The following is a 26,025-nucleotide window of genomic DNA, read 5'->3' on the forward strand; positions in this document are numbered from 1 at the left end:
CTGGCCTATAGTATTAATATTTTGTTAATACAATTCTAATTATCTTTGATTATTTTCCAGTCCTTTCACTTATTTCCTATAGGCCAACATTTTTTTCTGTCAATATTTTACAACATCAATTAATCTGGCCAACTAATTTGACTATCAAGAAGCTTCTGCAATAGAAAAAACAAACCTGAAATCAAGATTCAGGAATATATAGGACAGTTTATGTGTAGCAAACCGCTATGACACCAACAACCCAATACTTTGATCTCTCAGCAACACGAGCCAAGCCAAACCGTGTCTCATTCGCTAGTAATTCGTACCACGCGTGACTAGAAAGGGCGTGCCCTGTAGATTAATGGTTACACTTCACAATCGCTTTATCAATAATATGATAAATGTTGACAACGACCACTGGCGATTTTATTTTATTTTACAGTTATATACCATCGTCTAGTTTCCAACGCAACAACTGTTATCTAAAGCCGTGAATGAGTAAGTACGCATGCACTGTGTATGTAAGTGATTGGCTACATGCAAGCAGAGAGAACGTTTAATCATCATCTTCAGTAGATAGCAACTGGAACTGATAAACTACGTACGCTTATTCATGTAACTGGCGATTCGCTATACAATTCAATTTATTTACTCGGATCGGAGCAGTCTGTCATTTCGTTATTTAATATGTCTGCTGTTGTGTCTTCATGGTGGTTGTAGCCGCAGTATTCAAAATTGGGAATAACAATAGAAAAATGGCCGCCGGTCTTGGTAAACTGTTCAGACCGGTAGCGCCGAGCACCGTCCGAAGCATTTCCACGTCAAAGAAGAGAGCTGAAAAATGTGATAAAGGTTCCGCAAATCGTGGTGATGAGAGTTTTTCGGAGACATCATCCGTCCGTGTTCGAGATTCTGATGCTGTTCCTCCTGCACAATGGGCTCACAAACAGGAGGGAGAAGTCATCCCTCCAGAGTTTCGTCAACAATTGCATATAGGAGGAGAAAGACCAGGGACCTCTCATCAACAGCAACAACGACAAGAGTCTGTTAGTGACACTTCTGAATGGTCACAGCTCCCGGGTTCGATTCCTGATCCTGAGGAGAATCACACTGTTGATATTATTGTAAGGCAGAAAACCCCACCGAATAACGAAAACAAAAGCAGATCAGTTTTAAATGGTAACGCTATAAAGCCTGAAGACATCGACAACGTACCACAACCAAGCAAACAATTCGTACGCGATGTGCGTGCTAAACGAGTCATGAAAGAATATCGCGCGGTTTTGAAAATGTGTAATCGTCCTAACTCGATATTTAGTGTTGAACTTGTAGAAGATAATCTGTTCGAATGGAATGTAAAACTGTTTGAAGTTGATCAGCTTTCTTTGCTTCACTACGACATGGAAAAAAGAGACATACCTTTCATACTTTTCAACCTGAGTTTCCCGGATAACTTTCCATTTACCCCTCCATTTGTTCGGGTTGTAAGCCCTAAGATAGACAATGGTTATGTAATGGATGGCGGTGCCATCTGTATGGAACTACTCACCCCTGGTGGCTGGTCAAGTGCCTATACGGTAGAGGCCATTGTGATGCAACTTGGTGCTACATTAGTCGCTGGACAAGCCCGGTTATCTAGAGGTAAAAGATACCTTTTGTTCGGGGAGGTGCCTTTTAACAAGCAAGAAGCTATGGATAGTTTTAAAAACATTATCGAAACCCATAAGAAGTATGGATGGCATACACCCGCTGGAGACTTCAGCTGATGTAAAATCGGACTCATTGCCATCGAATTATTGATCACTTTGGAAGCAACAAGATAGCCAAATTGTGCCTTTTTGGATGAAACCTTTTTTTTTATAACTTGAATCGATTCCATCCAAACTGTGACAACATGCCGCCTTTGTATGTACATATCGCAAGATCGAATGACTTTTCTTCGAGACTTTTGGAAAAAACAATTCTTGCTCACATTTGAACCTTGATAATTAATTGCGTTTATGGTAACGAGAAGCTTTTCTTCCAGACCATGTACGTGGGAAACCATGAAACACCGTGCACACTGTGAAAACGGTGTCGTGGCAATTCACATTTGGAAACAGCGTCTTGTAAATAGACGTGTCTTATAGTAGACAAATGCGTCTTTTACCGAAGACACAAGTTAAGACATGTCTTCCAGCAAGACACGTCTAACCGGAAGACACAAAAACAAGACGTGTCTCTAAGCTGGCTTAAAAGGACACGTCTTTCAATTTAGACGTGTCTTGTATGGAGACATAAAGTGACTTTGTGTATAACTGAGAAAGTGTCTTAATACCGACTTGACAGGACGTGTCTTAAATGGTGTTGCCTTCATTCCAACTGAAATCCATACACCCTCTGAGGACACAACCTTGGTCTTCCTACCAAGGAGTATGAATTTCAAATGGGATTTTTTGAATGGTACGGCGACCATTTGAGATCTACACCCTTGTGTAGGAGATAAGGCCATGTCTTCCATAGGGTGAGTATGGATTTCAACTGGAATTGCTCAATTATGTTCATACAAGACAATATTATTAAGATGCGGACTTTTACAGTCATTGCTTCATCGAATCACATTTTATCACATTTCGGGTGCCGAAAAAATAAGAGAAATTTTAGTTTTATCTCACAAGATCATTGATACCAAATTGAGTTTTATTTCACTTCCGATTTTAAAGGGCCATCTAATGTATCGGTGGTTTTTATTTTAGGCTGCTCTTTTTACTTCCATTCGTAATTCTGAATTTCTGATTGTAATTTTATATAGGACTTTATGTTTAACCTGTCTTGTATATGTTTATTGTGTGTGCTTTAATATACGTATGTCTTGCGTGTCACCATCATTCTAGGGCACTGGTCTAGACTTTGAAGGTAACATGATGAGTGAATTGATGATCTGTACCCATATTAATTCTTTGCATGCTGTTTCCACATAAAAAAATTGAGATATGTTCTCAAAGTATCAAGAGCTATGTACCAATAGTGCGCTTGTTTGTACTCATTATAATGTATTTTTCATGCTGATTCCAAATATGGTCATGACAATGTGCATTTCTGAATTTTTTAATTTTTAAAATTTGGAACTTGTCGTGTGCGACACCAATGTGGAGAGAGTTTTTTTTTTACAAAAACATAAAAATACTGCAGTATTCAATTATTGCATTTTGCGATAGACTGGTATGTTGTTTATGTGAAAGTTTTATGAATGCATACCCGGTAGCTCTTTTTAGTTTGCAAAACCTGATTTTTTACTGAAAAAAGACACTCTAAAAACCAAGTTGTACGTGGATATTCATTAGAATAAATGAGGAAATATCATGATTATGACCTGCATATCTATGAGTTAAAAAAATCATTCCATGTGATGACTGAACGTGATTTCAGTGTCTCATTCGAATAAAGATATATATCGTAGAAATTTAAATAATAATATCTGATATTTCAAATGAGGCTGTTCTGGTGCCTTATTATGACTTTTGCATATCTGAGTTAAAAAATCATTACACGTGATACCAGCAACTGATTTTAAGGTTCATTCGAATAAAGATATATATCGTATAAATTTAAAATAACTATATCTAATATAAGGCTGATCTGGTACCTGATCATATTATGACCTCTGTATATGAGTTGAAAAATCATTATACACGTGATACCAGCAACTGATTTTAATGTTCATTCGAATAAAGATATGTATCGTATAAATCAAAATAATAATATCTGATATTTCAAATGGAGTTATTCAGGTACTTGTTCATAATGACCTCTGCATATCCGAGTTGAAAAATCATTACATGTGATACCAGAAAGGTTCATTCGAATAAAGATATAATCGTATAAATTTAAAATAATAATATCTGATATATCAAATGGAATTACGTGTTCATAATATTATATGACCTCTGCATATCCGAGTTGAAAAATCATTTCACGTGCTACCTGAAAATGATCCAAGTTTTCATATGAATATATAAAAGATACTATCGTAGAAATTTAAATAATAAGATCTGATTATTGCACATGAAGCTGCTCTATACCGGTTGTGGAGTTCTAGAATATACTAAAAGTGCCATTTGAACATAATTACAGCTCTTGTGTGTTGGCTTGACAATGGGGCAGGGCTATGGTTACCTCCCTGGTAATTGCCATATCTTCTGATTGAAATTATTGGTAAAATTCAAAATTTTCGTGAAGGATAAACAACACTGACCCAGCAAACACAAAACGTTTTTCAGAAAACATTTATACGTTGGGTTATATAAAGGGTATAAAACGTTTTAATAATATTCAGAAAACATATTTGAAAACTTCAAGCAAAACAAATATAATGTTATTAAGTGTTGACAATATTTTGACAACTTTTTAAAAATGCTGCTGCATTGTATTTTTATCATATTTCATATTAAGGCGTTTTAAAATGTTTTCATGTCCTTTACATAACCCTACATTTAAAAGTTATTAAAACGTTTTGACCAAAACCAAAACGCGTTTATAACACATTCATAACGTTTTAAAAACGTTTTTGTGTTTGCAGAGGATTCGGGGTGTTCCAATGTCCAAAATGCCAGACAAAATGTGTTAACTTGGGTACAGACCATCCCAACTCGCCCTGTATTTTATGTATGTCGCATGTATGATTTAATGCCGTAATGTAATGTACTTTAGTTTCTTAATATCAATTTGAAATTGTAATTTGTATTGTATTGTTTTAGAATGATGTTGGATCTAATATGCGTTTTAATTAGTTTATGACAATATTACTGTTTAAAATCGTGCCGTTTGAAAAGCTGAATGAAATGATGCTACCATAAGAAATAAAGTTTGTAAAGTTTTCCTCTTAGGAGAACCCTTATTTTCTTATAAGAACCAAAAATGGATCCAAAACCGTCGAAAAGGGGCCCAAAAATGTGATACAGAACCGTTTTCGGTTCTTTAGAGAACCTTTAAGGGTTCACCAAAATTAAAGAACCTTTTTGAGTGGTTCAAGAGGGCGGGTTCTCCTGAGATGACAAAAAAGGTTCTATTTAGAACCTTTATTTCTAAACCCGTTTTGCCATGCAGGTACATGGTGCAGTGACATGTAAGGTCGACCCGCTCGAAAAAATACAGAGGCTTATTGAAAGTCATTTTGGAATTCCATTACCCCCCCCCTCAAAAACACAAACAAACCCACCTGCATAGATTTTCTGTTATGAAAACTAGCAATTATAATCTGATACAGCTTGGCCTTTAAAAGGCTTATATTGGGCTATTCCATCTAAAATCCACACTCCACCTGTCGAAGATTTTGGAAATATCTTCCACAGGGGGAGTATGTTTTTCAAATGTAATTGGTGAGGGTTAATCATTTTGAAACTCATACTCCCCCTGTATTATGGCTTTAACTATATCTTCCACAGCTGGGGGTGAGTATTTCAAATGGAAGTTACCCAATTGTCTATTCTATTCAAAACTCATACTCCCTCTGTGGAAGACTTTAGCTAAATCTTCCACAGGGGTAGTGTGGATTTTAAATGGAAGAGCCCATTACACGTGTCATCTAATATCTTTTCATCTCATATGTGGCCTTATAAGTGTTATTGATATAAATAGATATACCAAGTTCACCCATACACGAAGATTTAACACAGATAAGTCGCCTTGTAAAAGTATCAACTTGTTTATAATTTGTAGGTTTTTTTTTACTTCAGCATTGTAAAGCATAGGCCTACATGTAGTGTCGGCAACGATCGGGGTATGGTTATAAATATCATTTTATAGTGAGCTATAAGTTGCTTATATATTAGATTGGCCTATTCCAGTTGAAATCCATACCCCCTATGGAAGACATTACCTTAATCTCCAATGGGATGTCTTCCATAGGGTTGTGTGTATTAACTGGAATAGCCCGACGAAATTATGATAAGTATTTAGATTTGTTAGCTTTATTATAATTGATATGAACGTGGTGCATTTTTCTAAATATATTCAGAGCTATCTTGTTAAAACAAATCATACACTCTAAGAAATAAAGGTGCTAAAAAGGTTCTAAAGTTGTCCTCTCAGGAGAACCCTTAGAGGTTCTCTAAAGAACCAATAATTGTTCCAAAACCGTCGAAATGGCCTAAAGATGTGATACAGAACCGTTTTCGGGTTTTTTTTAGAGAACCTTTAAGGGTTCTTCAAAATTAAAGAACATTTTAGAGAGGTTCAAGAGGGAGGAGGTTTCTCATGAGAGGACAAAAAAGGTTCTATTTAGAACCTTATTTTCTTAGAGTGTATGTGATCAAAAGCAGGGCACATTCATGGTTCGAGAGGGAAATGTTTTAATTGCGATTTGCCTTATGTGTTCAACAGACAACAAACAACTGGTCATGAGATACCGTAAAAATTCGTTGATAAGCTTATTTGCCTATTAATGAATTACTTGGACAAGGATGATTTTTAGGGTAGTTTGTTAATCTTTTTCCGGTTTTTCTTTAATTTACAAATATCTGTGTTACAGATATTTGTAAATTAAAAGAAAAAAAATGAACAAGTTTACAAAAATTCGTTTTTGTCCGAGTAATTTGGTATAGGCACATTTTTACGGTATAATGGTGGCGGTTTATACTCCATGGCTGGGATTCCGAAAGGTGGTTTAAACCTAGGTTTAGCTAAACCCAGGTTTAAACCTAGGTTTAAACCTAAGTTGCGTTTCCCGTAGCTGGTTTAAGTTAAACCTGGGTCTAAAGCTGAGTGCTAAAGTCGCAAAAGCCGGGTTTAACTTAAACTTGGCAGGGGGTAGGTTTAAGTCCAGGTTTAAGTGCATTTATCTGCATGCCAACCACGGAAGCCTGCTTGTTACGGAAGCGGACCACTGCACTTCGTGGCATTTGCAACTGGAAAATTGTGCCACAGAACCAATTTTTGGAAGTCATAATAAAAGGATTATGTTCCATAATGAATAGAGAAGAGTTGTGACCAGAGTTTGAAAGCGGAGGTAATCGGCCAAGCTTGTACACAGCTGTAATCATGGACATGGCAGTAGCAGTGCAATACACGGCAGTGGCAGTGCAATGTACACGGCAGTGACAGTCATATCGACACCCGGTACTCACGGCACAGTGTAATAGCATAGGGACGCGTCATGACAGTGAAGGTAAGAAACGTCGGCTTATTCGTTACATATTATACTGTTTTATACCACTTAAAAGCCCCTATATAATTATGATATAAATCTTCACTCATTATTGGTGACGATTTTAGGCTGTGGTATTGTTTTTAGTCGATTAGGAATCGATTAGGCTAGGCTTAACAAATTACATGCAGTAGGCCTAGGCCTAAATACCCTAGCCGAGGGCTTTGTGGATTTTTTATCAGCAAACGAAGCTCGGACAAATCTTTTTCAATATTCCCTTATTTATCGAAGTCCGGGCTTTTTCCCCATTGAGTTCTACCTTGAAATGAAGATATATGAGGACTCAGGAGTTAGTCATGATGTCAGAAGCCGGTGTAGAAGTAGAACGTTTAAGCCTACCCCATCGCGACCCTGGTCATGATGGTCCTAGCTGGCTAGCCTAGGGTATCATAGGCTGTATAGCCTATGCAAAAACTGCATAATTATCAGTACCGGTACCTACTAGATAGATATTTTCCGTAGGCCTATGTTCTTCAAGATGTAGGGATTTTGTTCATGTTTATAGGCCAGGCTTCAAGTTCAACAATAAGCTTGGTAATGGAACATCCTAGACCCTGGCCTAGCCTTAAGTTATACCAGTCTGTACCATTTTATATAGGGCATACATGTGTTGACAGGCCCTATGATTACAGGCTGGCTAGGCTTGGACTCGGGCTGTTCCAGCCCGGCTTATTATTGAACTTTAAGCTCCGCTAATTGATTATCTTAATATGAAATCTACGTTTGTTATTTTGTCTGACTCGTGCTAGGGTATTTATCAGGGTATTGTGAAAGTTTGGTCAAACAGGCATATTATCAGGTATATGCCTATATAAATTAGACTGCTCATCATTCCTGTGACTGATTAATTTTATAGAATTCTCAGTGCTCACTGAAGTATGATTTTGAGATACCATCATAATCATGTAGGCCTAAATATTACTAAGTAAATTTTTATACATTATTGAATTGCAAATTTGTGTATGAAACTGCAACTGATTAACTGTGACAAATAAAATGTTATGCTTTGTTTTTTCCGTTTACAGGTCAAACTGTCAATGTCATATCAAGAGGAATGTTTTCTAATCAGAGTGATAGGCCTACGGATGATTCCCATGCACCATAACTTCAGGTGATTTTGGTAAGAATAGAGCACTGATTTTTTTTTGATTAAAAAAACATTACAAAGTTCTACAAATGAAACATATCTCAATCGTAATCATTCATTTGTTCACTATTGTACTAATTTCTTGAAACAAAAAGCGAATAAATCAAAGACTGAAACAAATCTTAGCATTAATTCATGAGTAGGCCTAGGCCATTATGGCCGCAATTTTGCTCTAATTTTCACTTTTTTGTGAAATAAAATATGCTTTTTCCAAAAATTAGAATGCATACACATTGAAATTAGACTTCGTACAAATCTTTAGACTTGATGTCACAAATACGTAGTAGTGAAATTTCAAATTTGAGAGTGTGCAGGTGTGTGTGGAGGGGGGGGGGGTGAGGCTGTCAATCAAGTCACCCACGTTTAAAGACAAGATTTGAATATAGGTCTAATTTATATAAGTGTCTATTTTTTTCTTTCTTTCATTACAGAACTTCAACAATCTACATGATGAAGTAACCGTGATCCCCGGCTGATATCCACTGGCCGTCAAAGTTTGGACTACAGGATCGATGAGCAGTACAATCACAAGTGTCTAACAGAAAACTTTTTACCTTGCTGAATGTCATAGGCCTTTAAGCCTAATAGTGTAACACAAACATGATAACATATGAGACTTTTGGTATCCATATTTATTACTCCGGAATTCTAGTTTCAACACTATTCAATGAAAATGAAGACAAAGATAGGTAATTAAGTTTTGTACGTTGCACGTTTCACACACTATAGTAATTTTAATTATTAATTTTTAATTTAATTTTTAATTACAAAATTATTAATTCCGTTCTAAGACTTAAAAGTCTTAGAACGGACTTAATAATTTTGTCCTTACGTAAGGGTCTACTAATATAGCTTCATTACTTTTCCTATATGAAACAAACATGGGCATCAATCATGGAGGGGGACATATAATAATAATATCAAATGTCCGAGTAGGCCTATGTCCCCCTCACATTTTGGTAACTTAATCAAAAAGTCACAAATAAATGTTTGGGTTTTTTTTTTTTTTTTTTTGGTTTTGTGAGTAGGCCCCCTAATTAACGCAAGCACAAAAATAGTACCAGGGTAGTAGCCGTTTTGAGATCTGCACTAAAATAACCAAAAATAATGTAGTCCACCAAATGACGTCAAAATTTGGACTTCATTTTGCTCTTTTTTTCAATTTCTGAAGGGGCACATCCCTCTCATATGTGCGGCGCTGACATACCTTTTCACATCCGTGCCCCTTCCTCCATTTTCAGAACGTCTCGACGCCCATGACATGACATGACAGTATGCCTAACATAATCTTAACAACAAACGTCTATGCTACTGTAAATGAAACGAATTCAATCATTTCTAGTTTTATTTAATGTACAAGGTGGTTAAAAAATGGAAATTACTTCCTCACTATTTGAAGTGATGGATTATGTATCATGTATAACATTATAATAATAAAATAAAATATGCTACATATTTTGCACTTTTTATTATTAGGCCTATAGGTCAGTGTTTTGTTTTAATATTCGTAATTATAGCTATTTTATGCCTGCTGTCCGTAAAAGAGAAAACCGTGATGCCCCCACGATCGTTGTAACCAACGGAATCAACGGAGGGTATTCCGTAAATGGCGGAAATTTCCAAACGGCGTGCCACTTTGAATGCCCCTCACAGCTTGCCAAAATTGCTTGCCCTTTCAGCCAGCTAAAATTGTTTGTCTCGCTCCCCCTCCCACCCCTTGGCCTTTTGCCCCCATACCATGTCAAATTTGTGGGAACCCAATTTGCATTTTTTTAAAATACTCTTTGCCGGATAAGCCTTTTTTAAAGTGTTTTATTAAAAGGCGCCCCGTAAATGTGTGCAAAAATAGCTGGGTAAAATGTGCTTGCTCTTCTTTTGGCTTGCCAAAACAGCCCCCCCCCCCCTCATTTTACCCTTCCCCAGGCTTCTTAATTATTGCACCGGTAGGCCTACTATATGTGCAAAATCAAGAAATGAAATTTAGAAAATACCATTACAGCTTAATCACTGTTAGGCCTAGAGGCCTAAATACAATGATACAACGTGAGTGTTGTTAAAAAACCTGCAGAAATTCGCTAGTAAATTAAGACTGAGCTTTCGTGGATTCTAGATCTCCGTATTTGGTTTGAAAAAATATCATTTTCATCAATAAACTCAGAAACATGAAAAGATAACAACTCTAGTCCCTACTACCCGCTGCACACCGACACCGCCTGGCTAATAATTATTTGGTGCAGCAGAGACACTAAAATGAATACACGGGATCGATACATGTGAATTGCTATGCACGATTTTGATATCAGACGAAAATCTTCGTATACCGGGTTAGAAAATGATGAATATCTCCCGTAAATAATTTTTTCTCAAGAAACCAGATGTGGTCTCATACACTTGAAAATACGTGTTGAACAGATATGATAGTCGTCGGCGTGCGCTTTGGAAATTGGCCGTGCGCTTTGAACTCAAAATTTGACCAAAACTCTCATAATTTTATATTGCGTTGGTCCTGTAGCGTGTAGCGTGGTACTACATGTACAGCGTGTAGTACAGCTGCACTCACTACTAGGCAGTATAAAATGGGGTATACAAGCTTATTCACGCACAACCAAGATCAATTACCCGGCTATTGTGAGTAGAGTCATGTCCCTCGACTAATTCTTCGTCTCAAAGAGCTTCAAAGGTCTGAACCAAATGGCCAATTGTGGCTGTGGATTCAACCTACCATGGCGATTTATGCCATGAAGATATAGGGTCGATGACACTGTGCGCTGTTTATTCACAATTTCCTACGCAATATGCCTATTATAGCCTTCCAAATAAATTGGAACATCATACCCATGCACAAAGTTCCGTGTATATGCATAATAGAATACACCACAGTTAGTACTATTCGGCTACGAAACCAGGTCTAAGTTTAAACCTAGGTTTAAACCCAGGTCTAACTAGTCCGAGCTTTCGGAATCGTAAAATAACTTAAACCTAGGTTTAGACTTAAGCCGGGACTAGTTAGACCCAGGTTTAAGTTAGCACCGGTTTAAGTTAAACCACCTTTCGGAATTCCAACCCATGGGTTTATACTCCAAATTTGTTTTAACCAGGGGTGTTTCGGCGCCCCTATAAACATGATAAAAGGCGCCGCCCACCCCCCCCCCCCCCCCAGCAACGCCAATGCCTATGAGGGCATAATTTTATGGACATACTCGATTGCAGATCACAAAAGCGTCATGTAGGTCATAATTATTGATTTCAAAAAACTGTATTCCAAAAAAATCTTAAGTTTTTGAATAAAGACGGTGTGATACTATGTGTAGTTCAGTCCGATGAACTATAATCTTGGGACTTTTTCATATCTGTCGGTCATGCCATGTGAAAAAGAAAAAAGACGCGTGTTCGCTTTCACCATGACTCAACAATATTGTAATACATTGTATATTTACATGCAAAAGGCATTTGAATGTAGTATTATTTCGAAGACCCACATTATAGCCTCCACATATGTATGTGTAACCATGGTAACGTGAGGAAGTGAAATCAACCGTTTATAATGCAAATTCAATTTGAATGTTACCGTTTGATATTGTCGTTCACAAGTAAACAGGTTGCAATACACCGCCAATGTCACTGAATTTGAACTTGACATCTCTAAGATATTTTAATATTATTTTTATAATTAAAATTATGTGTATGACGTTGTAAATCAAAATGATATTACCAAAGAAGTTTAATTTTTCTTCTTTTTTTTCGTTCCCACTCCCCCTCAAAAAATATTCTTGCGTCGCCACTGAACAAGCGACTCCTTTTCTAAATAGTAAGTCTATCATTTTGTTTGGTTTAATGCAACGTGAGACCTTTTGATGTTTAATGGTCAAAAATGGTGCAAACATCACCCACAATCGTCATACAATGACAATTCAATTTGTAAAAGCCCTATATTTGCTTTATTTCCTCATTTTTTCTTCTTCTTAGAAACAAGTTGCCACGTTAATTCCTGTACCATGATGTATTTGTATTATCAAACCCATTATGATGGGGATTTAGTTAATGTATTTATGAGGCTGATCTAATTCAACACAAAAAGGTTAAATGTGCGGAAAGCGGTAGTGGTTTGTAAACAAACAAATACTGTCGAATATCTGAACACTGTGTGTTTCTAATTCACGCGGCGTGTGTGATTGCTAAATCTCGTGCCTTATATAGTAATGTAACTCAATTTATTTTCTAGTTCAATTTTGTTCACAATGAAATAGTAAAAGTTGTAAGATTTTACAACATGAATATATGCTGAATAAAATGAGACTGATGAATCCATAAAGTGTAGTATCATGATATCATTATTATGTTAAATGGGTAGATACTAATGAATAATGTCGGAGTTGTACAGTTTTAATTACTAATTTACAATGGCTTGATCCGGCTTGATTGTCTTCTCTTGTCCTGCGTGCCAATAATTGGCCTCATTAAAGGATGTCTCCGGCAATCACAACATTATGCTTTAGGCCTAAAAAGTAATTATCAAGCACAAAACAAACTCATTTTGACCATGAAAACGAATAAAAATAGCCGGCTCTCAACACACGATCATCATCATCATCATCATCATCATCATCATCATCATCATCATCATCATCATCATCATCATCATCATCATCATCATCATCATCATCATCAACATCATCATCAATAGGTCTATGTTTAGCCATAATCAGTGGCGTACCGTGCATGGCTGCTCTATCATCATCATCATCATCATCATCATCATCATCATCATCATCATCATCATCATCATCATCATCATCATCATCATCATCATCAACATCATCATCAATAGGTCTATGTTTAGCCATAATCAGTGGCGTACCGTGCATGGCTGCTCTATCATCATCATCATCATCATCATCATCATCATCATCATCATCATCATCATCATCATCATCATCATCATCATCATCATCATCATCATCAATAGGTCTATGTTTAGCCATAATCAGTGGCGTACCGTGCATGGCTGCTCCTACCCGGGAGCTGCAGAAAAGGTAAATTTTGCCGCCCACTTTATCAACAGCCCGAAAAGGTTGACTCAAATTTTTTCGATCGTTTAAAAAGATGAAGAGCAAAAAAAAACCACCATTTTTTTTAAATGGGGGATTATAGGCGTTAGCGGCCTAAAAGGAAAAAAATAATGTATATACTTCCATTAGTTTCACAATTTTTCAAATCTTTTTCATAATTTTTCCGCCCTTTTTCTTTAATAAATCTTTTTGCGGCCCCTTCTTCCGCCGCGCGAAACTTTTTGACTTTCATCCTTGGAGGGGACGCAGAATCGATGCTGAATTGGTCAATTCGGCGCCCCCTAAGGATGGCGCCCAGGGCACCCCCCTCCCCGGTCGCTAAGCCACTGGTGATGTTCTATGATTTTAAAATTCAAACATTGCTCTAGCTGTTGTCCTACATGCGCAACAAATTTGGCCGATTTCAACAACAAAATCAGGTTTTAAAAAAATCAATCTATAAGGACGCCATACATTACGGCTCTAACATGGTGTTTGTTTGTGTGTTAATTCGTTTAAATGATGTGCATGTGCAGCGCGGAGACACACTTGGGTCCTGATGGAACCAGGCTTAAATTGTGTAGCTATTGTCCAAAGACCCTTGCATCATTTTGTTTTAATACACATTTCAAAGGGGTTTTTTTTCTACACAAATGGTACACCACCGACTCATAGGATACCATACCAAAGAATCCATTAAATTGAAAAAATACCACGCGCGGATGGCCAAGTATTTATAATGTGGGCCCTAAACCGGCGGAGACACACTTGGGTCCTGATGGAACCAGGCTTAGTTAAATAGTGTAGCTATAATTATCCAAAAACCCTTGCTAAACATCCCACCTTGTTTTAATACACATTTCAAAGGGTTTTTTTTTCTACACAAATGGTACACCAGCGACTCATAGGATACCAAAGAATTCATTAAATTGAAAAAATACCACGCGCGGATGGCCAAGTAGGCCTATTTATAGTGTGGTCCCTATAACCGGCGCGGCATAATTCTACCGTTTCTACATATAACACGTTTATATACTTCATGATTTTCTAGGTTTACAAGACATTAGCAATGTCCGGGCTGCATTTTACTAAATCAAATATACAAATTAAGTACCTACTTCTGTATGTCGTCGTTACCATGACAACGAGTGGCTTATTGCTATATGTTAAGTGCTCTTACTACAAACATCTTATTGTAACCAACATCACACAAATATTGATTTTGAACCATATATGTCAAATGAACATCAAACATGTTAATGTACTTTTTGTTATTTCATATTAATAACAGGAAGTATGAATAGTCAATTTATGGTCAAGGCTATTACCATAGTTATGATAGTCGAATTTTGAGAAATATAAAATAATGTTATCACGATGAACGCATTCAGTTGAACTCAAATTTATAAAGATGTTTAAAAGGTAAAGAAGGTAAAGGAGACGATCCTGTATAAACAGTGATCGAAGTGCCCATCTCTCTTTCATTGGCGATTGGGCCAGACTCCTCCATGTAATGTGGCTATAGGGGGATCGCTACACCTCCTCTACAGCGAGTCTGTTACCTTCCCAGCATTTAAGAATACCGGAGGAATAATCGAGATAAAGTGCCTTACTCAAGGGCACAACACGATGGCGTCGCCGGGGCTCGAACCCGCAACCTTCTGATTATGAGTCAGTGCCCGTTCCGCTAGGCCACCGTGCTCCCAAAGATGCTCCCGTGCTCCCACCGTACATCCCAAATATGTTTATTACAGGTGAAGTTCACAGGTAAAGCCATGAAAAATGATTCCATCAGTCTCAATGAAAGTACAGTTACGTATAGTGTGTCCCTGAACCAACTGTATCGTCAGGAACTGACATTTTTGGGCATTTTAACGCACCAAACATAACCGACGCGGTTGAGGAATATCAGCTGTCACCAGTGGCGTAGCTGCCGGGGGGGCAATTGCCCCCTGGCAAAAATTGCCTATTTGGGCCCCCGCCCCCGTGCAGAGAAATTTGGTGGATTTGGAGCCCGCCGCATACAGGCTTGCCCCCCCTACGCCGCTGCCTGTCACATATTTTTTGAATTTTGACAATTGACCTCTCCGTTTTTGAAATAAAAGAATTTTACGAAACTGTCTCATTTTCCATTCGTTTCACGGAGTCAATGACAAAATAGACGCCTCAATGCGCCGTGATTACTAACACTCCGAATACAGATCACCGATTGGTATAATTATATTTGAGTCCGTGGAAAGGCTTGAAAATGAGGGGGTTTCGTAAAATTCTTATATTTCAGGGTTCTTAAGGTTCGCTAGTAATAGGGTAGGTCACTAGTCCAAAAGCTTTTATTGAAGTGCAAAATATTTTGTTATCCCGGCAGGAAGCATCCACGCGGGTCATATACAGGGTTCAAAAGAAATAACTCCCCCCCCCCTAAAATTACAAAATATTTTTTTGTATAACTTGACATACATTTGGTTGATTTGAAAATTTTTAAAACCTGTGAATAGAGGAATCTTTTTGCTACCCTCCCAATTTTCTTCTTTTTGAAAATCATTTTTTGTTGGTCAAAAATTATCACATTTTCCAAAAATGATGCTTTCAGAAAAAGTTGCACTTTTCAACATCCTACACAATGTAATGTACAAAAACGTTCTCGATATCAACGTGATCAATCTAAATTGTTAGTTAATTTGTCTTAAATTTTATGTAGGCCTACCGATTACTCAGTCACCCAATCATCTTTCAGTATAAAACAATGATTCATTGACATGAATTTTGACATGAATGGGGTTTTCAGTCGGTGTTTCAAAAATGGTAAAATCACTATAGGAGTAAAAATAAGGTTTACAGTGTGATGCTTATTTCTTTCGCTGGCTTGAAGAGATGAAAAAATTACTTGCAAATTGTAGACTGAAACAGTTGCAAAGATCTATAGCAACGGCTCTCTTGAATAAAGGCGTACATGACAAAGAAGAAATGGCCAACAAAGATTAGAGGTTGGAAGTCAGCATTCAGCCAATAACCATGATAACATGCATCCAATCTCTTGTTGCCATATCATGAGTGTTACACCTTTATCCAAGAAAGCAATCATTTTAAATCAAAATGCAAGATGCTTCAACTGCATGACCCAATACAGGTAAATGTTCACCCTTTTGGTCAAATTTATGCGTGAAGAGCTCATTTCTCCTCCCTAGTGATTTTATCATTTTGAAACAACTGCTGATTAAAAACTTCAAATAAAATCTCATTTTACGCCGGAATTAAGTTCAACAAATCTTTGTTTTACACTGAATGATGGTTACATGGGTGCCTAAAGGATCAGAGACAGAAAGGTGAAGGAAAAAACCAAGAATTAAATCAACCTTAACATTAATACATTGTATCAATAATGTTTTGTACATAATGTAGTAAAGTGCAACTTTTTCTGAAAGCACCATTTTTGGAAAATGTGATTATTTTTGACCAAAAATATTGTTTTTGCAAATAAAACAACTTTGGGAGGGTGGAAAAGCGATTCCTCTTTTCACAGCTTTTTGAATTTTTCAAATCAACAAAATATATGTCAAGTTATGCAAAGAAATGTTTTGTAATTTTAAGGGGGGAGTTATTTCTTTTGAACCCTGTATTTAGTAGAGGTCAAAAAGACAAACTTGATAGCAACGTAAACTTACCAACTCGCGGGTGACCACCGCAACGAACGATTGGTTTTGATCAACGAACCACCAGACTGTTGTCTCAACGTATGAGGAGAAACGGCCTGTCTTATCGGTTATCTCAATTGCCCATCGCTAACGGCTGATATCATCAAGAACTGCGTCATTTACATTTTAACGTGTGTCGATGGTTTTTTTGGTAAAAACTGTTTTCATCCCAGCAGCCCAACTACATATCTGCTTTGTATCTGTGGGTAGGCCTACTCATGCTCGTCGAACTTCTTTGAAAACACCCCCTTTTGCATCTCATTTCGCCAAGTTGTCAGGATAAAAACACCCCTATTTTGAGTGATTTCGCGAATTTTTTTTGCCCTTCAACATTAACAATTCCCCCCTATTTTGCTAAAACGCAAACGATATTCTAATATACCACTTAGTCCGTATGGCTCTGAAGAAATTAATAGGCTATTCCATTTAAAACCCACACTACCCTTGTGTGAGATTTTGGAAATATCTTCCACAGGGGGAGTATTTATAAATGTATTTTGATCTGAGTTAATCATTTTGAAACCCATACTCCCCTGTATTGTGCCTTTACCTATATCTTCCACAACTGGAGTGAGTATTTCAAATGGAAGTAACCCAAAAGTCTATTCTATTCAAAACTTATACTCCCTCTGTGGAAGATTTTATCTAAAATATTCTAAATATTCCACAGGTCCACAGGTAGGTGGAGTGTGGATATTAAATGGAATAGTCCAATTGACACCGTACATATTTTTAGAAAGCACTTCGTGATTAATGGGACCATAAGAGTATGATATATCGTCCTATAATGTCTTGCTTCCAGGTAGGCCTATTAGATATTTGCATTATAACTCTACTGTCTATTTTCTACGGTACTTATATGGTTCAAAAGAACGTTTTCAGGAATTGATAACAATGACGATATGCCGCAGGGTTGCGTTAAATCCAGTACACACGTACAACCTCAGGTTCATAACCGGTGAATTAAAAACACTAGGCGGTTACCCGTATTTGGCGGGTCTCGGCTGTCGCGATTACCTGGCTGATGGTGACTGTACCCACCAAGTTTTATGCCCATAGGACAGTTTTTACTCATTTGACCTCAGATGACCCCTTGTGACCTCGAAATGACCTTCCAAAATTTGGCTCTAAATGTTGACTGTACCCACCACGTTTCATGCCCATACAACAGTTTTTTATGTCACGTCTCCTTTTTCTTTTTCCTTCCTTTTTTGAAGAATATACAAAATACAAGTCAATGTTATCTACTGAAGATAGCTATAGATCATGTCAAACACAAGTTAATGCTATCTACTGAAGATAGCTGTATATTATGTCAACCACAAGTTACTGCTATCTACTGAAGATGGCTGTATATCATGTCAAACACAAGTTACTGCTATCTACTGAAGATAGCTGTATATTATGTCAACCACAAGTTACTGCTATCTACTGAAGATAGCTATAGATCATGTCAAAATAATTATGCTATTTACTGAAGATGAATTTCGAAAAGACAAAACTTCTCTTTTCTATAGGAATAAAATTAGAGACCTGCTCTCAGTATTAGAGACCAGCTCTAATCACAAAGAGGTAATTATGGTATGATACTACCAAAGATGGCGCAACTAATGAAGTTAATGGCGAAACTAGGCTGGAAATCTAAAGGAAACAACAAGATTTTCTTGTTTACAATAATATGCCACTTACTGCAAGTCATATAAATTCTTAATATGCAAATATAAGCATACCTTTACTGCTTGGAGGCGGAATTTCATGATTAAATTTAATCGAAAATTCTGCTGTATATGAATGTTTATAGCAACTTGAACTGGGTCAGTAATACATGATGAAATGTTGAAGAACGTGACACACAAAGAAAATCAATACATATCAACAATTTAGTCGCTCATAATACAATGACTCGTCAACATTTTGGGCTATTGACACTCGCACTGTGAAAGATTTTTGAAATATCCAGGGGGGGAGGCGGTAAACATTACAAATGGAATGAACACATTAGGCAGCTCCAATTGACTTTCATAGTATAAATCACGTGCGTAAGAAAAAAATAACCTGAATCTTCCACAAAAAGGAGATGAGTTTCAAATAATAGAGTTGGGGTGGGGCACTCAAGTTTAGAGATGACGGGTATATGTGCCCCATTTATTTAAGATCGAAAATCGTATCAATGACCTATTTTTTCAGAATTGTATACTATACCGAGATTGAAGGGATGACAGAGCTGTTTAAAATCCAAAGTGTCGAAGGTATACTAGAAAAGTCGTTAAGTACAAAATTGCATAACGATTGTCGATTACAGGGTTAAAGTTATATTTATCATGACTTTAATTCAAACTTGCTCAATTATTCTAGAACACAATGAATTCGGCGGAATCCAATTAGGTATAAGTTGAAACATGTAAATATTTATGTCAGGCTAGAAAAAAATTGATCATCTCATTTAAAAGGGGGCACGGTGGCTCAGTGGTTACGGCCTTGGACTCATAATCTGAGAGCTTGCTTGACGTGCGTGGGTTCGAGTCCCCGTCCCGCCACCGTGTTGCGCCCTTGGGCAAGGCGCTTTGCCTCGCTTGCCTCACCCCACCCAGGTGCAATGGGAAGCTGTTAGGGGTAGTCACAGTCGTTGTACTGATGAACCCTGCGCCATTTGTAGGCAGCAAACGTGGTTCCGACATATTCTAATAACGGCGGAATAAATGTAAAGCGCTTTGAGGCTGTTTACGGCATAAAGCGCTATATAAATATCTACATTTTTATTTTTAACATACTGCAGTTACTGTCCGTTTTCCTATACACAATACACAGTGCTCTTTCCCATTGACGCGTGACCTTTACAAATAGCCCTACGTTAACAGTATGGGGATATGACTAGTTAACGTCGCTGTGTGAAAAATAACCGGCCAATATTAAAAGTACTCTTCTAAAGTTCTAGAAAATATAGTTTTTAACATGTCCTAAATTTTAGCTAATTTAGATGTTTGGAAATATTCGTACTTTGGTGTTTTAGTTAATGTTATAGGTAATAGTACATTGCCTAGTTAACGTCGCTGTGTGAAAAATAACCGGCCAATATTAAAAGTACTCTTCTAAAATTCTAGACAATATAGTTTTGTAACATGTCCTAAATTTTTAGCAAATTTAGATGTTTGGAAATACTCGTACTTTGGTGTTTTAGGAAGGATATGTAAACGACAGATAACACCAAAAATATGAAGAAATTATTTCTAAACCGTGTTAAGTCAAAAATCATTATGTTGCTCATTTTCAAGAATGCTGGTTTACAAAAAGCACGACATTGTCTGATTTCGTGAACAAAGCCACACATAACATTGTTTCCTTTCGTTTCCTTTATAATCGGTTACCCAACTGAAGCTATGAATACCATCTTTATTGCGATATCGCACATGAAAACAGTCACTTGTGCACAACCAGAGAAGATCCGATTTAATCAGTTGAGCTGTTTCAATGAGTGTTATCTTGGTTTAATAGCTTTTAATGGGGTTAAGTCCTGCAAAGGTCGAGATGAATTCTACTGTAGACATGACTGCATCATGAAAGGATCGTAGCCTACATAATGGCTTTAATGTGCATGTATCCATGATTCAGCATTTGCTATAGTTGCCCTACTTAGGCCTATACCTATTATACGTCATTCCGCAATCTCTACTTTCTGTTTCTCCCTCCCTCAATGGCTATTCCATTTGAAATGAACACTCCCTCTGTGGAAGATGTTTTTTCAAATCTTCCCCAGGGCATGCAGATTTCAAATAGAATTGCCCAATAAGTGATCAGCAACATCGTCAATACTATAGTTTGATATCCACTTGTACAGATCAAACAAACAAGCGTCTCTTTATACTGTCTTTTAAGACATGCATTGCGTGCCAGTCATACACTTCAAGTTTTAAGATATTTTTCTCAAATTATCAAGAGCTATCTCAAGAACCACTGAACCAATACTAGGCTTGTTTGTACTCATCTTAATGCGTTTTTCATGCTGATTCCAAATATGGTCATGAAAATATACATTTCTGAAATTTTTGAATTTTTAAAGAAAATGTTGAACATGTCGTCTGCAATCGACACCAGCGTTTGGAGGGTTTCACTTAAATATACTGTGCGTGCGGTTAAGTGATGATTCAGCGGCTGACTTCCTTTATACGTACCGTATATATCATATTACATCATTTTACTACTTGTTTGATAAAAATACACACACGTATATTTACTATCATAAACACATCACAACAATTAGGCCTACCCCTCCCCCATTACTATACAATAACTCAAAATCTATGCATCAAATTAAAAAATTGAAATAGCAAAAAGAAACCCACTTAGTTCTGCAAAGTTTGTTTTCCTCATTTGTCTGAATTGCTCAAAATTTGTTGTCATGTAAATTATGGTGACTCCTTGAATGAAATGTAGTAAGAGACCATTAAGGGGGTACTACACCCTGTGGTAAATTTGTGACTATTTTTGCATTTTTCTCAAAAACAATAAAACATTATTGGTAACAAAAGTTATGTATATTATTGGGGCAAGGAATCAATTACTACACTGAAATTTCAGTGACTCAAGACAAGCAGTTCAGTATATATGATAGGAAATGAGGTACATCCTAGTGGTACCTTATTTCTTATCATAAATAACGAACGCTTGTCTTGGGTCACTGGAATTCCAGTGTAGTAATTGGATTCCTTGCCCCTATAATATACATAACTTTTGTTACCATTGTGTTATCAGTTTTTGAGAAAATTGCAAAAATATACACAAATTTATCGAGGGGTGTAGTACCCCCTTAAATGTCTAGCGACCAAATCTTTGGAACAAAGATTTGAAAGTGTTTTGGCATGCCTGAAGGATATTGAACCAATTTGGCTTGGGCTGCCCTCTTCAAACTATACATTTTCGGATTCCTTATGACCAGACGAGTAAGTACTAAGATGGCGGACAGAACAACACTGCACTAAGAGGTAGCGCTCATCTGCCGAGCCATTATGACTCACTTCATGCTTTTCTAACACTATAATTTGACTATCACACAAACGGAAGTATCTTACATCACTCTGATACTATTGGTATGTCAGTTATAACTATAAATCTCCTGTAATTTGATAAACTCGAACTGTGACTTGTACGTTTTTGCCCGCCGTGTTCAATTCTACTATACACTCACGTGTGTTACTGTAGCTCCATTGAGTTTGTGTGGACGCTCTTCGGACGATTACTCACTAATTTTAACTGTGCTGATACGCCACGTTGATTACCAGATTCACGCTCGGTGGTATTCATTTGCTCTTCGGCTGATTATAAACTTACGCTGATCTCATAATGGATGAAACAACTCAGTTACTCAAATTGATGAGGACTGACATGACAAAAAACTGTAATAGTCTATCTCAACAGATATCGGACTTAAAAACCGAACTTACTGGAATTAGAGCAGAAATTTTTGATCTAAGATCCAGCATCGAGCACGTTGATAGTGAAGTTACAGACCTTCGCGAAGACACAATTCCTGCTCTTCGTGATGAATTGAAGAAAGACATACAGTTACTGAAAGACCAGCGTTTGGAGACAGAACTGTATAGCAAGAAAGCCAACCTGTTATTCTATGGAATTGAACAGTCAGATGGCATGGATGAGGATTGTGAACAAACTATCCGGAACTTTCTGCATGAAGAACTTCACCACAAGGAAGCGAAAAGTATGTTGTTTGTTAACACGCACCGCCTACCAACTAGATCTACAAATGATAAACCTAAACCCATCATTGTTAAGTTTGTTCAAATGAAGGACCGTGATTCTGTGTTGAAGCTAGCTCCAAATCTACAAGACTCAACTTCAAAGAAGAAGTTTGGTATCTCTCAGCATCTACCAAAGGAAATGCAGTCTAAACGCCAAAACCTTTTACCCATCAAGAGTCAAGCTAAAGCTGCTGGAAGAAAAGCGTACATCAAGACCAAAGGTACTGACGTCATACTCTACATAGATGGGAAGGTGTACGATCCAATCTTCGCACCATTTGATCCTACAAAGTAACTTTTCAAATTGATCCTTGCTTAGCTTAATCCAGGAGCACTTTTATATTGCTAAAAACATTTGGTTGTTGGTACCTCCTTGAGCTATAAAGCATGCATGCTCATGTTGTTCTTTTTTATGTCATCTATATCATTTTCATGAACTTTGAACTGTTGAAATATGAAGTATGAACTATGAACTATAAACATTGTAATGATATTTTTCAGTCATAACAAAAAAGTTTGTGCATCACGATGCCTCTCTGAGTATAGCTGCACGTGATTGTTTTTACCATTCAAACTGTCTCATCAAAATTGATGTGTTTCTTTCCCCTTTGTTATTTCATCAGACCCTTCCCAACTTCTGCTTCTGTTTCATAAGTATTTATTTATTCAAACTTCCTTTTATTGCATTGAAAATATTCTTTTTTTCTTGAAATAAATGGCCCGGCCCAACCCTGGTGTTAGATGCATCTGTCTTGCCATGTACTATGGCACGCCAAATTGGCCCATATTTATCTTTGTTTATACTATATGTGTATAAATGTTTTATATGTTACTTCATGTTGTATGTTGGCAATTGGATTTATTGTATTGGTTACTAAGGTATACTTAAATGATGCTTACTGCTTATGTTATGACACTATTTGTATGTTTACTACAATGATTAATGTGATTCCTCAGGTTGAATTTAATTATGTTAAATAACTGCAACTCCTGTCACAAAACCATTCTACCCCGTCAGCCTAATATTTTCTGTTGCCTATGTAATTCATTTTACCATACTAGATGTGTTTATACAGACACAAGGGATCACGATGACTGGTTTTGTTTCAATTGTACAGGTGATTTATTTCCATTTAACCATTACGTAGACGATGATGAATTTAGGTTCTCGTTATTATTATCATGGTAATTCTATCGATTATAATCGTTTGATGGGTATGAGATTGAATCCATTTTTGTTCGAAGAAAATCTCCACACAACTGATGATTCTAGACATCTAAATGATTATAATGTCACAGCTTCATGTAAATATGTTATTGACTGGATTATGTAATGATGACTTTTCTGTTCTACATCTTAACTCTCGCAGTTTTAACAAAAATTTTGATAGCATACATAATTTTATTTCAAGTTTCAATCATGCATTCAGTATAATAACCTTATCTGAAACTTGGTTTTATGAAGATAACTCTAATGTAATTGATATTGAAAATTATATTCTTTTAAGTGCCCCTCGAAAAGAAAGGAGGAGTGGTGGAACGGCTATTTATGTCCACAACTCACTTTCTTACCGTATCAGAGATGATTTGAAACTTTGTACAAATGACATTGATTTGCCCCATTCAGAATCTGTTTTTATTGAAATTCTAAGTCCCACCACCAAGAATACAATAATTGGTTCAATTTATCGTGCACACAGAACTGATGTTAATTTATTTATTACCGATCTTGATCATAGCCTCAACACTATTTCTGCTGAAAACAAAAATTGTTATATTTCCGGCGATTTTAATTTAGATCTACTAAAACACAGTGAAAATGATATTATTAATAATTTTCTGGAAACATTCCATAATAATAGTATGTATTCATTGATTGATAGACCTACCAGAGTGACACCTACTACTGCAACTTTGATTGATAATATTTTTACGAATGTGCTTGACCATCAAATCAAATCTGGTGTGTGTGTAGTGGGTCTAACTGACCATTTTCCAATCTTTCAATATACAAAATCAATGCCACTTCGATTTATTCAACCACACATTGGCACTACTCGCACTTATAACCAAAGTTCAATTGAACATTTTATAATCATTTGAAATTGATTGATTGGAAGTTTGTCACTGATATGACATCTGCTGATGGTTCGTACGAAGCATTTATTAGTAAATTCCTTCATATTTATAACATTCATTTTCCCGTTAAGGCACGTGGTACTCGAAATTCACGTAACCGGCATATACCACGTAAACCATGGATCACATCTGTAATTCTCAAATCAATTCACAGAAAAGAAAAGCTCTATAGGAAATATATTGGTCATCCTTCATCTAGCAATAAAAATACTTATATTTCTTACCGCAACAAACTTACTTCCCTTATAAGAGCCGCAAAAAAGAATTATTATGCAAACAAACTCGAAAATTGTAAACATAACACTAAACTTATTTGGAATACCCTAAATGATATTCTCGGTCAAAAAAAACCCACCCTCTACCGTCATTTTTCTACGATGATAACGCTCACCATGCGCAAATTATAGATCAAAACATAATAGCTAATAAATTCAATTCTTATTTTGCAAATGTAGGTCCTAACCTAGCCCACAAAATCCAAACTGATGCTAATTTTCATACTTTTCTGCGCAATATTAATTCCCCAAATAATTCTCTGTTTTTTACTCCAACTGACCCCGAGGAAATGATAGATATCTGTCGTTCATTCAAATCAAGTAAAAGTAGTGGCTTTGATGAAATACAACCTGATATTGTTAAATCCGTCCGCACAATCATAGCTTCTCCTCTTGCTCATATAATTAATTTATCATTAACCACCGGCATTGTCCCAAATCAGTTAAAATGGCCAAAGTCATTCCTATTTTCAAGAACGATGACCGGCACAAATTTTGTAATTATAGGCCAATATCCGTCCTCCCTGTTTTTCGAAAATTCTTGAGCGAGTTGTGCACAATAGATTATATGGTTTTATTTCAAGTCTCAATATTTTGCATCAATCTCAATTTGGTTTTCGCCCAAATCATTCTTCTTTTATGGCTATTATGGATGCATACAACAAAATTGTCACTGACTTAGATAACAATCAGCATAGTGTTGGGATCTTCCTGGACCTCTCGAAGGCATTTGACACGATAAACCATGACATTCTTTTATCTAAACTAACTCACTACGGTGTACGTGGCGTTGCCTTCGAGTGGTT

General features: G+C 36.7%; 1 protein-coding gene and 1 long non-coding RNA gene across 2 annotated transcripts; both read left to right on the forward strand.

Moving 5' to 3' along the window:
• The first annotated feature begins 277 nt into the window (after nucleotides 1-277).
• LOC140167334 (uncharacterized) lies at nucleotides 278-2,338 on the forward strand. The gene has a single exon (XM_072190655.1). The coding sequence runs from the start codon at nucleotides 690-692 to the stop codon at nucleotides 1,746-1,748; it is 1,059 nt and encodes a 352-aa protein (XP_072046756.1). The 5' UTR covers nucleotides 278-689; the 3' UTR covers nucleotides 1,749-2,338.
• Nucleotides 2,339-6,980: 4,642 nt separating this feature from the next.
• LOC140168532 (uncharacterized) lies at nucleotides 6,981-9,035 on the forward strand. The gene is made up of 3 exons (XR_011861223.1): nucleotides 6,981-7,126; nucleotides 8,191-8,285; nucleotides 8,744-9,035. It is a non-coding gene; the product is annotated as an uncharacterized lncRNA (long non-coding RNA).
• Nucleotides 9,036-26,025: the final 16,990 nt, after the last annotated feature.

This window comes from Amphiura filiformis, chromosome 13 (assembly GCF_039555335.1).
Source record: "Amphiura filiformis chromosome 13, Afil_fr2py, whole genome shotgun sequence".
In the NCBI taxonomy this organism is placed as follows: Eukaryota; Metazoa; Echinodermata; class Ophiuroidea; order Amphilepidida; family Amphiuridae; genus Amphiura; species Amphiura filiformis.

What these genes read in the sequence shown, in the direction of transcription:
- LOC140167334 (XM_072190655.1), top strand. Translation starts at nt 690, where the DNA reads ATGGTGGTTGTAGCCGCAGTATTCAAAATTGGGAATAACAATAGAAAA.